This window comes from Megalobrama amblycephala, linkage group LG1 (genome assembly GCF_018812025.1).
Source record: "Megalobrama amblycephala isolate DHTTF-2021 linkage group LG1, ASM1881202v1, whole genome shotgun sequence".
Lineage (NCBI taxonomy): Eukaryota > Metazoa > Chordata > Actinopteri > Cypriniformes > Xenocyprididae > Megalobrama > Megalobrama amblycephala.
This window is the reverse complement of record NC_063044.1, coordinates 27103194-27116723: the sequence shown is the minus strand read 5'-3', so window position 1 is coordinate 27116723 and position 13530 is coordinate 27103194. Positions and strand designations below refer to the sequence as shown.

General features: G+C 34.6%; 1 protein-coding gene across 4 annotated transcripts in view; it reads left to right on the top strand.

The window, feature by feature from the left end:
- Nucleotides 1–13530, top strand: part of tecpr1b (tectonin beta-propeller repeat containing 1b) — a 53868-nt gene that overhangs the window by 29105 nt on the left and 11233 nt on the right. For all 4 annotated transcript variants that reach the window (XR_007184495.1, XR_007184494.1, XR_007184496.1 and 1 more), the window contains exons 11-19: nt 3765–3850; nt 3953–4108; nt 6193–6342; nt 6763–6920; nt 8926–9053; nt 12888–12966; nt 13047–13143; nt 13302–13381; nt 13466–13522. Coding sequence is in view for 1 of the 4 variants with exons in the window: in XM_048187061.1 (XP_048043018.1) it covers nt 3765–3850; nt 3953–4108; nt 6193–6342; nt 6763–6920; nt 8926–9053; nt 12888–12966; nt 13047–13143; nt 13302–13381; nt 13466–13522 (991 nt within the window). In the remaining 3 variants the exon portion in view is untranslated. The remainder of the gene's footprint in view (nt 1–3764; nt 3851–3952; nt 4109–6192; nt 6343–6762; nt 6921–8925; nt 9054–12887; nt 12967–13046; nt 13144–13301; nt 13382–13465; nt 13523–13530) is intronic.

The window sequence follows — 13530 nt, the reverse complement described above, 5'->3', positions numbered from 1 at the left end:
AAGTCATTAAATTACGAGAAAAAAGTCGAGATAAAATGTTGAGAATAAACTCATTAAATTAAGAGAAAAAAATGGTAAAATTCCCAAAAAAATGTTGAGATAAAATGTTGAGAATAAACTCATTAAATTATGAGAACAAATTCGTTAAATTATGAGAAAAATGTCGTTAAATTTCGAGAAAAAAGTTGAGATAAAATGTTGAGAATAAACTCATTAAATTACGAGAAAAAACACATTAAATTTCAAGAAAAAAGTCGAGATAAAATGTTGAGAATAAACTCGTTAAATTACGAGAAAAAACGTGTTAAATTTCGAAAAAAAGTCGAGATAAAATGTTGAGAATAAACTCGTTAAATTACGAGAAAAAACACATTAAATTTCAAGAAAAAAGTCGAGATAAAATGTTGAGAATAAACTCGTTAAATTACGAGAAAAAACGTGTTAAATTTCGAAAAAAAAGTCTAGATAAAATGTTGAGAATAAAGAGCCTTATTCCTCGGCTGGGATCATGTAGAGCCCTTTGAAGCTGCATTGAAACTGCAATTTGGACCTTCAACCTGTTGGTGCCTATTGAAGTCCACTATATGGAGAAAAACCTTTTTCCTCAAAAACCTTAATTTCTTTTCAACTGAAGTTATTCACGAGATGCATAAGGTGCATTACAAGGCATAATTAATGCATAAAAATACTTTTATAATGCGTTTATATATAAAGGCTTTAAGTAAAGTGTAACTGGTTTGTCAGAATATCAAAACGTGTCACACTAGGTTTGACATTAATGACGGCTCTCATAATCTCATAATCAATCATGTGGCACATTTGAATATAAACATGAAACAGACTTGTGAGATACAGCAGAAGGAAGACTTTTGACATTTGATTTCAATGACTTAATTTCATATTCATAATGTTTTGGGGATTAAGGCCATTGCAGAAATGGTTAGTAATTAGTAACGTAACTAGTAAAAATCATGACACTGCACAACATTCACGGTCAATATGTTGTACATTTAAAATCTGTATAAAAAAAAAAAAAAAAAAAACATGTTCTGTGATTTTAATTCTGTTGGTTGAAATATTGAGCTTGACAAGGACAATGCACATCTACGGAAGAGGGTAAGGGCCAAGCAATAATAAAAAAATAAAACATCTCGAGATTAAAGTTGTTGAATTTCGAGAAAAAACTCGTTAAATTTAGAGAAAAAAGTCTAATAAAATGTTGAGAATAAAGTCATTAATTACGAGAAAAAACTGGTAAAATTCCAAAAAAAATGTTGAGATAAAATGTTGAGAATAAACTCATTAAATTACGAGAACAAATTCGTTAAATTATGAGAAAAATGTCGTTAAATTTCGAGAAAAAAGTCGAGATAAAATGTTGAGAATAAACTCATTAAATTACGAGAAAAAGCACATTAAATTTCAAGAAAAAAGTCGAGATAAAATGTTGAGAATAAACTCGTTAAATTACGAGAAAAAACACATTAAATTTCGAGAAAAAAGTCGAGATAAAATGTTGAGAATAAACTCATTAAATTACGAGAAAAAGCACATTAAATTTCAAGAAAAAAGTCGAGATAAAATGTTGAGAATAAACTCGTTAAATTACGAGAAAAAACGTGTTAAATTTCGAAAAAAAGTCTAGATAAAATGTTGAGAATAAAGAGCCTTATTCCTCGGCTGGGATCATGTAGAGCCCTTTGAAGCTGCATTGAAACTGCAATTTGGACCTTCAACCTGTTGGTGCCTATTGAAGTCCACTATATGGAGAAAAACCTTTTTCCTCAAAAACCTTAATTTCTTTTCAACTGAAGTTATTCACGAGATGCATAAGGTGCATTACAAGGCATAATTAATGCATAAAAATACTTTTATAATGCGTTTATATATAAAGGCTTTAAGTAAAGTGTAACTGGTTTGTCAGAATATCAAAACGTGTCACACTAGGTTTGACATTAATGACGGCTCTCATAATCTCATAATCAATCATGTGGCGCATTTGAATATAAACATGAAACAGACTTGTGAGATACAGCAGAAGGAAGACTTTTGACATTTGATTTCAATGACTTAATTTCATATTCATAATGTTTTGGGGATTAAGGCCATTGCAGAAATGGTTAGTAATTAGTAACTTAACTAGTAAAAATCATGACACTGCACAACATTCACGGTCAATATGTTGTACATGTAAAATCTGTATAAAAAAAAAAAAAAAAAACATGTTCTGTGATTTTAATTCTGTTGGTTGAAATATTGAGCTTGACAAGGACAATGCACATCTACGGAAGAGGGTAAGGGCCAAGCAATAATAAAAAAATAAAACATCTCGAGATTAAAGTTGTTAAATTTCAAGAAAAAACTCGTTAAATTTAGAGAAAAAAGTCTAAATAAAATGTTGAGAATAAATTACGAGAAAAAAGTCGTTAAATTACGAGAAAAAAGTCGAGATAAAATGTTGAAAATAAACTCATTAAATTACGAGAAAAAAGTCGTTAAATTTACGAGAAAAAAGTTGAGATAAAATGTTGAAAATAAACTCATTAAACTACGAGAAAAAACTCGTTAAAATTTTGAAAAAAAAGTTGACATAAAATGTTGAGAATAAAGTCATTAAATTATGAGAAAAAAGTCGTTAAATTACGAGAAAAAAGTCGAGATAAAATGTTGAAAAATAAACTCGTTAAATTTCGAGAAAAAAGTCTAAATAAAATGTTGAGAATAAACTCATTAAATTACGAGAAAAAAACTCATTAAAATTTCGAAATAAAAGTTGACAAAATGTTGAGAATAAAGTCATTAAATTACAAGAAAAAAGTCGTTAAATTACGAGAAAAAAGTCGAGATAAAATGTTGAAAATAAACTCATTAAATTATGAGAAAAAACTTGTTAAATTTCGAGAAAAAAGTCTAAATAAAATGTTGAGAATAAAGTCATTAAATTACCAGAAAAAAGTTGTTAAATTACGAGAACAAATTTGTTTTTTTAACGAGTTTATTCTCAACATTTTATTTCGGCTTTTTTCTCGAAATTTAACAAGTTTTTTCTCAAAATTTAACAACTTTAATCTCGAGATGGTTTTATTTTTTTATTATTGCTTGGCCCTAATCCTCTGCCGTACACATCACCGTTCGACATTTTTTAAAGAAATTATTTATTTTATTCAGCATTAAATGCATTACATTGATCAAAAGTGACAGTAAAGACATTTATAATCTTAGAAAAGATTTCCAGTTTTCATGTAAATGCCGTTCATTTTCACTTTCTATTCATCAAAGTATCCTGAAAAAAAGTATCATGGTTTACACAGAAATATTAAGCAGCGCAACTGTTTTCAACATTGATAATAATAATAATAATAATAATAAATGTTTCTTGAGCATTAAATCATTATGTTACAATGATTTCTGAAGGATCATGTGACACTGAAGACTGGAGTAATGATGCTGAAAATTCAGCTTTTGATCAAAGGAATAAATTATATTTTACAATATATTAAAGTAGAATACGATGATTTTAAATGGTAACAATATTTCACAGTATTACTGTATTTTTGATCAATAAGAGACTTTCAAAAACATTCAGTAATCTTATGACCTCAAACTTTTGAATGGCAGTGTAAGTGTAAACAGGGTGAAACGGAGTGACTGAGGGTCACTCCCTCAGTTATATCATAAAGAAATGGACATGGAGGTTGGTGATATAAAATAAGTGATACCTTTTCTGTGTAGTGTTTTGTTGAAACAAGTCTCTTCTGTCTCAGATACCGGGCCTCTCTCTCCACCCATCACACCTGCCCTCGGTGCTGTAGACACAAAACGAGGCCAACAAGACGCCCCCAAAGAGAAGGTACCTGCACTGTGAGCGTCACACGAGAGGAATAGACAATGGGAGATCTCAAATTATGATGTAAAACACTGCTGTGTGTGTGTTTGTTTATTTGTTTGTCAGTCTGTGCGTGTGACGAAAGGTCGTATGTGTTGGTGGAGGGACTGGCCGCCACATCAGTGGGAGGATGTCAGCGTGACGCTGGAGCAGGTCACCGGTGCCGGAGCTCAGACAGGAGACATACTTTACCTCTACTACACTCACGGCCTGGAGAAGAAGGTAACAAAGTGTGAGCAGAGTGCCCTTATTACAAAGTGCACTTTTTTAAAGTCTACTTAAAGGGATAGTTCACACAAAAATGAAAAATTGCTGTTAATTTACTCACCCTCAGGCTATAGGAAGTTGATGACTTTTTTTTCTTCAGTAGAACAATTAAAGAAGATTTTTAGCTGAAAATGTGGTCCTCTGTGATTCATATAATGGAAGTCAATGGGTGCCGTCACTTTGAGATTCAAAAAAACATATGCAGATAAAACAAAATGAATACCTGCGGCTCCTGATGATACATTGAGGTCTTAAGAAGCGATACAATCTGTCTGTTCAAGAAACTGAACATTATTTACAACATTATTACCTGTAATCCACAGCCTCAGCAAACGGTCCGGAGTGCGTTCACGACAGTCTGGAGCGTGAGCTTCCTGTCACAGAATTATATATTCGCTGGAGCTCAAACATTGAGAATCTGTGAAAAGTCAATATTCCCTATTGAGATCACGCATACACTACCATTCAAAAGTTTGGAAACATTACTATTTTGAATATGTTTGAAAGAAGTCTCTTATGCTCATCAAGCCTGCATTTATTTGATCAAAAATACAGAAAAAAACAGTAATATTGTGAAATATTATTACAATTTAAAATAATGGTTTCTATTTTAATATACTTTAAAATATATATTTTTTTCTGTAATGCAAATCTGAATTTTTATCAGCCATTACTCCAGTCTTTTGTGTCACATAATCAGTTATTATCAAAGTTGAAAACAGTTGTGTTGCTTAATATTTTTTGGAAACTGTGATACTTTTTTCAGGATTCATTGATGAATAAAAGGTTAAAAAGAACAGCATTTATTCAAAATAGAAATATTTTCTAACAATATAAATCTTTACTATCACTTTTTATCAATTTAACTCATCCTTGCTGAAAAAAAGTATTAATTTCTTCCAAAAAAAAAGAAAGGAAAAAAAAAACGGTAGTGTATATTGTTACAAAAGATTTAATTTAAATAAATGCTGCTTTTTTTTACTTTTTATTCATCAAAGAATCCTGGAAAAAAGTATCACGTTATAAAAAAATATTAAGCAGCACAAAATAAATCAGCATATTAGAATGATTTCTGAAGGATCATGTGACACTGAAGACTTGAGTAATGATGCTGAAAATTCAGCTTTGATCACAGACATAAATTATATTTTAAAGTATATTAAAATAGAAAACCATTATTTTAAATTGTAATAATATTTCACAATATTACTGTTTTTTTCTGTGTTTTTGATCAAATAAATGCAGCCTTGATGAGTAGAAGAGACTTCTTTCGAAAACATTAAAAATAGTAATGTTTCCAAACTTTTGAGTGGTACTGTATATAGGTTGTGGCATCCAGAGTAAGCACTAGTAAGTATGATTTTGATGAACAATACAATTACATTGGATTACAGGTAATAATGTTGTAAATAATGTTCAGTTTCTTGAACAGACAGATCATGTCGCTTCTTAAGACCTCAATGTATCATCAGGAGCCACAGGTATTAATTTTGTTTTATCTGCATATGTGTTTTTGAATCTCAAAGTGACGGCACCCATTGACTTCCATTATATGAATCACAGAGGACCACGGTTTCAGCTAAAAATCTTCTTCTTCTTCTACTGAAGAAAAAAAGACACCTTCATCTTCGGATAGCCTGAGGGTGAGTAAATTAACAGCAAATTTTCAATTTTGGGTGAACTATCCCTTTAAGTGTGTTAAGAAACAGTCACAAATGTGTGTTCTCTTGCAGTGCACTAATATATTGTTTATATTAGTACAGTTTTTTTAATTAAACATTAAAGATTTTAAGTACACTACATGTGCACACTCAATACAATTAAGTGCACTTATTTTTCACAAGGGTGTGTAGTATATCAACAGACACATGCTGACTATATTTTTAAAAGAGGAGTTCAAAAGCTAAATTATGACAGTTTGTGGACACTTTCAATGAATGTCATTACAAATGAAGGAATGAATCAAGATGTCATTGAAGTTATCAGACTGTATCAATGTCAGTAATTTAATTCCATCATTCTCCTGATGCGTGTGTCAGTATCTGTATGCTGCGATAAAGGAGGTGACGGCCCTGGTGCCCGTGCTCAGGGACTCTCTTTACACTATGGCTGTTTACACACCAGAGAGGACCAAACAGAGAAGCCCCATCTTACTGGCAACTCCGTCACATCATGACTTCAGTACTTGGGTAAAAAGCCCTTATGAACAGCACATTTGTATAAAAAAGATCTCTATGTGATATAAAATACACAAAAGGTTCAAAATGCATACATACTTACAAGCCATGATCCCGAATTTGCATAATCATCAATAAAGTGCCTCTATTATGTTATTTTAAAAGTTAAATGTGAATAAATACATTTATTAAGCATTTATAACATGTGAGTTAAAAACAGTAAGGCATTGCATTAAAGTCGCCCTTTTTATTCATGCAGTTATAACTGCTCATTAATGATTTATAATGCATTTGTAAATAAGTTATTATTCATTAACAAACACCTTTATAAATCCTTTACAAAGGGAACCTTAATGTAAAGTGGTACCCAAAATCTTTTTTTGCATTACAGAAGGAGAATGAGATTTCAAGATGTTTCTGTGATCTTTGCAGCTGTCTTTGTTGAGCGAGTCGTGTTGTGAGTCGAGGGGTCTTGGAGAGCATCCGTCCAAACAGGCACTGTGGGCTGTGACATGTAAAGGTGACGTCATGGTGCATGAGCCGTCACCCACCTTGGAGGCGCCGGCGCAGTACTTACCCTGCGATCACATGTAAGAACCTCCCCATGTCTGTCTGTCTGTCTTTTTCTCTCACTGTAACTCTGTTCTAAACCTAGTGAACTGCTTTACTCTCTGCTGTCGACATCGACAGCACCTTCACAAATAACACTCCTCAAGCAAAGCACACAGGAGACTCAACTCACAATTGACTTCAATAGAGTTTGGCATTAGGATGTTGCTAAGCTGACATCACAATACTCCAGCACACAAATATTGGGAACAATAGTTCATTTTATGAATGTTTTTATTAATTAATTGAAATTAAATAGTTGATTTTTATTTATTCATAACCTTGTCAGAACATTTTGATAACATTCCCTATTAGCTGGGATACTTCTTGAAAATATTCTCTTAGTACTATTTAAATATGTTTTAAAATGCAAGTATATTCATTTTTTATTCTTGAAACATACCATAAACTGTACTTTAAGTAGACTCCTACATACACTACTAGTGGATTTATGCCAGTGATTCATGTATTACATATTATGTGTTATGTATGTTACTCTATTCCACCCCATAGCTGACATCTTACTATAAACTTGAACATGTAAGTTTATAACATAGTTTATAAAATGCTTGAGTACTATTTCAAAGAAGCCAATATGTGTAAAAAGTGTATTTATTGAGCTAATTTATTCAAGGGATAGTTCGCCCAAAAATTAAAATTTGATGTTTATCTGCTTACCCCCAGGGCATCCAAGATGTAGGTGACTTTGTTTCTTCAGTAGAACACAAATGATGATTTTTAACTCCAACCGTTGCCGTCTGTCAGTCAAATAATGCATGTCAATGGGAACTCCATCTATAAGAGTAAAAAAAAAACATGTACAGACAAATCCAAATTAAACCCTGTGGCTCGTGACAACACACTGATGTCCTAAGACACGAAACGATCGGTTTGTGCGAGAAACCGAACAGTATTTATATAATTTTTTACCTCTAAAACACCACTATGTCCAACTGCCTTGAGCATCTGGTGTGTGAGATCTGAAAATGCGCTCTGATGCCGGAAGTGATCTCTCGCATGTATATGTCAATGAGTGCGAGCGATCACTTCCGTGGTGTATTAGAGGTAAAAAATGATATAAATACTGTTCGGTTTCTCGCACAAACCGATTGTTTCATGTCTTAGGACATCAATGTGTCGTCATGAGCCGCAGGGTTTAATTTGGATTTGTCTGTGCATGTTTTTTTTTTTACTCTTATAGATGGAGTTCCCATTGACATGAATTATACGACTGACAGACGGCAACGGTTGGAGTTAAAAATCATCATTTGTGTTCTACTGAAGAAACAAAGTCACCTACATCTTGGATGCCCTGGGGGTAAGCAGATAAACATCAAAATTTCATTTTTGGGCGAACTATCCCTTTAAAGAAGTAAACTCATGTAAAAGCCAAGTATACTTAGATATACCTAGATATACCAAGTATACTTATTATACTTTTTTTATTATTAAGTAAAAGTATAAGCCAAATATACTCGGATTTTGCTGCATAGATGTCAGTATAAGCCAATTATAATTTTAAGTAGGGCCTACATCTCTGATAATTACAAAAAACAAAAAAAAACTCAATGTATACTCTCTTATTTTAGTTTAAAAGAAGCAAATTTTTTGTAAGGACACTGCAAAGTTGCAGTATTTGAAAAACAGCTACTTTTAGTTAGTTCCTGCCAAACACTGCTTATAAAGCTGCTTAATTACTGTCTGCCTTTTGAAATGGCCTCTGCATTATAAGTGTTTAAAATGGTCCAGATAGGCAGCTCACTAGGTTTTGAGCTGGAGTTTCATAATTTAAGTTTGCATAAAGTCAGGCTTGCATGCCACACAACTGTTTGATGCGTTTGATTTGGTTTCGTCTGGAACGTGTGTGTGTGTGTGTGTGTGTGTGAATATGTGTTTGTCATTGTAATGTGTGTCTATTGTTGGGCTTGACATGCTTCATGAGTGTCCGTGACTGTGTGTCTGTACGCGTACCTGCTGTGGGCTCAGGTTCTGGCGTCAGGTTCCTGCTCATCTGCTGTGTGTGGAGTCTAACAGTCTGGGTGTGGTGTGGGGCATTGGTCACGATCACACAGCCTGGGTCTACACAGGGGGCGGCAAGGGACCATCGGCTCAGGGTAAACACGCACCCTGCATTCGGCTAACCCTATCTCTCTCACTAACCTACATCAAGTTTTGATGCCCAGCTAACAAATATATGTTCTAAGAATGTTTTGCTAACGTTCCCATTAAGTTATATGAATGATATTTTTGATTGTTCACTGAATGTTTTTCTTGTTTATGTGAATGTAAAGGGAACATTCCATTTTGCTTCAGGAAAAAACGTTCCATGAATAATGTATAACAATCGATGTTCTTGTTCTAGTGTTTTGGGAACATTATTAAAGACAAGATTGCTTTGAACAAACATTCTAGTAACGGTACTTACATAACTTTGCCAGAATGTTAGTCAACATTCAGAGAACATTCCCTGTTAGCTGGGTGTGCATATTGCTGTGTTTTGGATACTGGTGTGCTGATGTTCCCATGAGGCTTCACCAGCAAATCCTTCTTTGTCAACCAGCTTAACCAGAAAGACACTGTTTTGCTGGTGAACAGCATCACTATGCTGGTCCATCATTTAGACCGAACCAGCATAAACCAGCCTGGACCAGGATGTAGATCTTGCTGGTCTAAAATGAACCTTGCATCAGGATGGGATATTCAGTATATGCTGCACAGTGAACAGCAGTATGCTAGTTTTATATTCAAAACACAGTCACTGATCTTCCTAATCATCTTTAACCTTCCCTAAACATTGGGTCCACATTCACTAACTACTTGTATTTATTTGCACTGGATAACTTCTCAAAAAATATCTGCCTAACTCACAACTCTTGCATACACACTTGAATTTGTTCTTGAAGAGTGTTTTTCTGTATGTTAAAGCGATCTCTGGCCTCTGTTAGTTCCTGGAGAGTCACATGGTTGTTCTTCTTTAGATGAATTTGTGGACTAAAGGTGTACAGAGCGCCCTCCGGCTGCAAGTATGAATTGAAAACAAAGTATCCAACGTTCACAGTGATGACAATAAATATTAAATAAATATTACTCCTCTGTATAGAAAATTGACATAAACATATGAGAATCCATCAATATTTCTCGAAATGTGCATGCATTTAAAAAGCCTATATGAAATGCCATAGAGGTAACATAACTGTTCAGACACTTTGCATCACAGAAATACAATATATTTTAACGCATATAATAGAATACCATTATTTTAAATTGTAATAATATTTCACAGTATTGCTGCTTTTTCTGTATGTTTGATATACACCACGATGAGCTTGAGACATGATCACAGAGGGTTTTTTCACAGCCTACCTGACTGAAAGAGCTCATTATTTATGCAGGTCATTACAACTCATTATGCGATTCTTTTGTCTTCTCAGGTGAGAATCACCCATTATTCATGATGATTCACGCCTCCACGCATACTGTGTTTCTTGCAGGGTTTCCGCGGGGTCTTAAAAAGTCTTAAAAAGTCTAAAATTCTGAACTTTAAATTTAAGGCCTTAAAAAGTCTTAAAAACGGGCAGATTTTCATCCGAGGTCTTAAATTTCATTTAGTCAGGTCTTAAATTTTTTTATCTATTTCCAGAAACGCTACCTGCTGAAAGTTATTACAAAGTAGCAAAAAAGTAGCGAGTCGTAGTTCTTTCTGGGGTATATTGGTGTTGGTATATACGCGGTGATAAAACTACAAATCCCGTGATAAATGCAATACCTGCCCGCGAAATACATCTGCGTCTCCTCAGAGTTTGTTAACGTTCGGCTACGTGTGGAAAATGGGAAAGTGTACTTTCAACGAGACATGGCTAGATCACAGCGATTTCTGCTGTTGGTTACAAGCGATACCCAGCTCCAGGTACGAGGCTCACTGCAAACTTTGCAAAAAAAAATAAAAAAATCAATTAGAGAGTCTGGGTGTGAAGCGGTGTAAAGGCGCTGGAGTCACACGCCAGAGCGGAGAAACACAAGCTAGCCACAAAATCCCTTCAGCGGACTCGGCCAATTAGCCTCACCACTGCCGTCGTCCTCCTCAATGCCTGGTTCCTCCGGTCTCCAGCGCAATATCATCACAGCTCCGTCGAACAACCTTCGGGGTACTTTTGGAGCGACTGACACATCGAAAGCCGAGGTGATTTGTATACTACACACGGTGACTAAACAAACACTAACGTTACTCATTTAATAGCAACAGTGAGATTAGCGATCTCTTCCAAGTGATGTTCCCTGATTCAGTAATCGCGAAGCCATTCTCTTGCGGGCCCAACAAGATCGCTTATGGCGAGATTTGGATTGGGGGAGTTTATAAAGAGGGAATTGATTCGTACTCTTACCGGGCCGTATGTCGTAACGTTCAATGAAAGCCAAAATCAGACCACCAGGCCATTGTTCTGGAACAATGGAATTGTTAAGTCGAGGTACCTGGGCTCACAGTTCATGGGACAGTGCGGGACACACACACACACACACACACACACATATATCAGATAATCCATTTTAGATAGATACTCTAATTATCCCGAGGTAAGTATCTATCTATCTAAAATGGATTATCTGGTGTGAGTGTGTGTGCGTGCGTGCTACATTGGTTGTTACATGGGTTGGAGTAGCCTGTTCAATCTTTATTAGGCTATTAATATGCTGTTTTGTAATGTAAATAAATATGAGATGAAATCTATTCTATTTGAGGGCAAGTTTGTTTTAGCCTATTTTCATTTTGGGCCTAAGGTTTTGGGCATTTGGCACATTGATGTGTGTGGAAGGTTACTAATGTGATTGCTTTATCTGTAAATTAAATTAATGCTTTTTCAATGACTGAATTCATTGAAATAAAATGATTTTTTCAGAATTTCTTTGATTTGAATATTTTTTGGTAATGCGTCGTGTAGGTCTTAAATTTCAATCTTTATGGTCTTAAAATGTCTTAAAAAGGTCTTAAATTTGACTTACTGAAACCTGCATAAACCCTGTCTTGACCAAAGATGTTTTAAATTTAAATCTCTCTATTGTTTTACATGAAAGAGTAGGTAGGATAATTTTTACATCATTCTAAAGCAAAAACTCTAGTCTACAACCTCCAATACCCAGAAGTCTTGTGAACACAGATTTAATATATATATTTTTGCATATACGCATAAACGTTATTCCTTCAAAAACACAAACATGTACATACATGTTCCTCACATATTATTGTTGCCTAGTTTGTGCTGAATACAGTGCAAAGACACTTTTTCCATTAATATGTTTATGAACAACTGAAAAAAGCACAAATGTCAGGGCATGTCAAAACTTCTCCAGGCCCCAAATCAGCCTCAGACTCCAGAGGGTTAAAGGCTTAGTTCACCCAAAAATCATAATTTACTCACCCTCATGTCATTCCAAACAAAAGTCTTTTGTTCATCTTTGGAACACAAATTAAGACATTTTTTATGAAATCTGAGTAATTTCTGTCCCTCCATAGACAGCTACGCAACTGACACTTTGATGCCTCAAAAAGTTCATAAAGAGTTCGCAAAACTAATCCATATGAGCTGAGTGGTTTAGTCCAAATTATTTGTAGAGACTTGATCGCTTTATACACAGAACAGATTTAACTTAGGCTTTTATTGACAAACGTCCATCAACTCGCACATCAAGCATGTTTGATTGATGTGTGAGAACCAATGAAAATCTGTATTTGACATTATTTTGTTAATTGAAATAATGCTGAAATAAAAAATTATGAAAATATTTGAACACAGATTTCATGCACAAATTTGTTGGTGAATGTGAACCAGTGTTTTCTTTTTTTCCCAATTGTATTTTCATTTCAAATATGCTTTCATTCAAGATCAGTATTTAAAGTCTTTATTTCTAAGAACAGTTGCTTCTGCCTGATGTTTGAATCTGTCCAATTTCAGGAAATGAAATAAGTGATGTGAGAAATGTGTACATCTATGAGAACCAGCGCTGGAACCCAATGGCAGGATACACAGACAAGTGAGTGTCATTTCATTTAAGCGCTGTGAGGTTGTTTAATGTGGCTTCGGCAAACGCTCTGTGTCTGCTCTCTTCCTCAGGGGTCTTCCAACAGATCGTTATATGTGGAGCGATGCTTCGGGTCTGAGAGAGTGCACTAAAGACAACACCAGCCCTCCCTCACTGCAGTGGACATGGGTACAAAACCACACTATGAGATCATGTCCTGCTGCTTCTTCTCTTAGAAGATTGTGTTCTGCATCCGTAGTATTTATAGTGCAGTGTACTTTTGTGTCTTGCCATTTAGAATATTATTTAGATTTATTGTCTGTGATATCTACATCTCGTGCTCACAGGTCTCTGATTGGGCCGTAGACTACAGTGTCTCGGGAGGGACAGATAAAGAGGGCTGGCAGTATGCTGCAGATTTCCCTGTGTATGTTGACTTTTGACATACTAATGAACAGTAGCTAGACATTTCTATTTCAAACTCATTTTTATATGTTTTATGCTCATACAGGACCTTTCACGGTTATAAGACAATGAAGGATTTTGTGCGGCGCAGACGGTGGGCTAGGTTAGTTC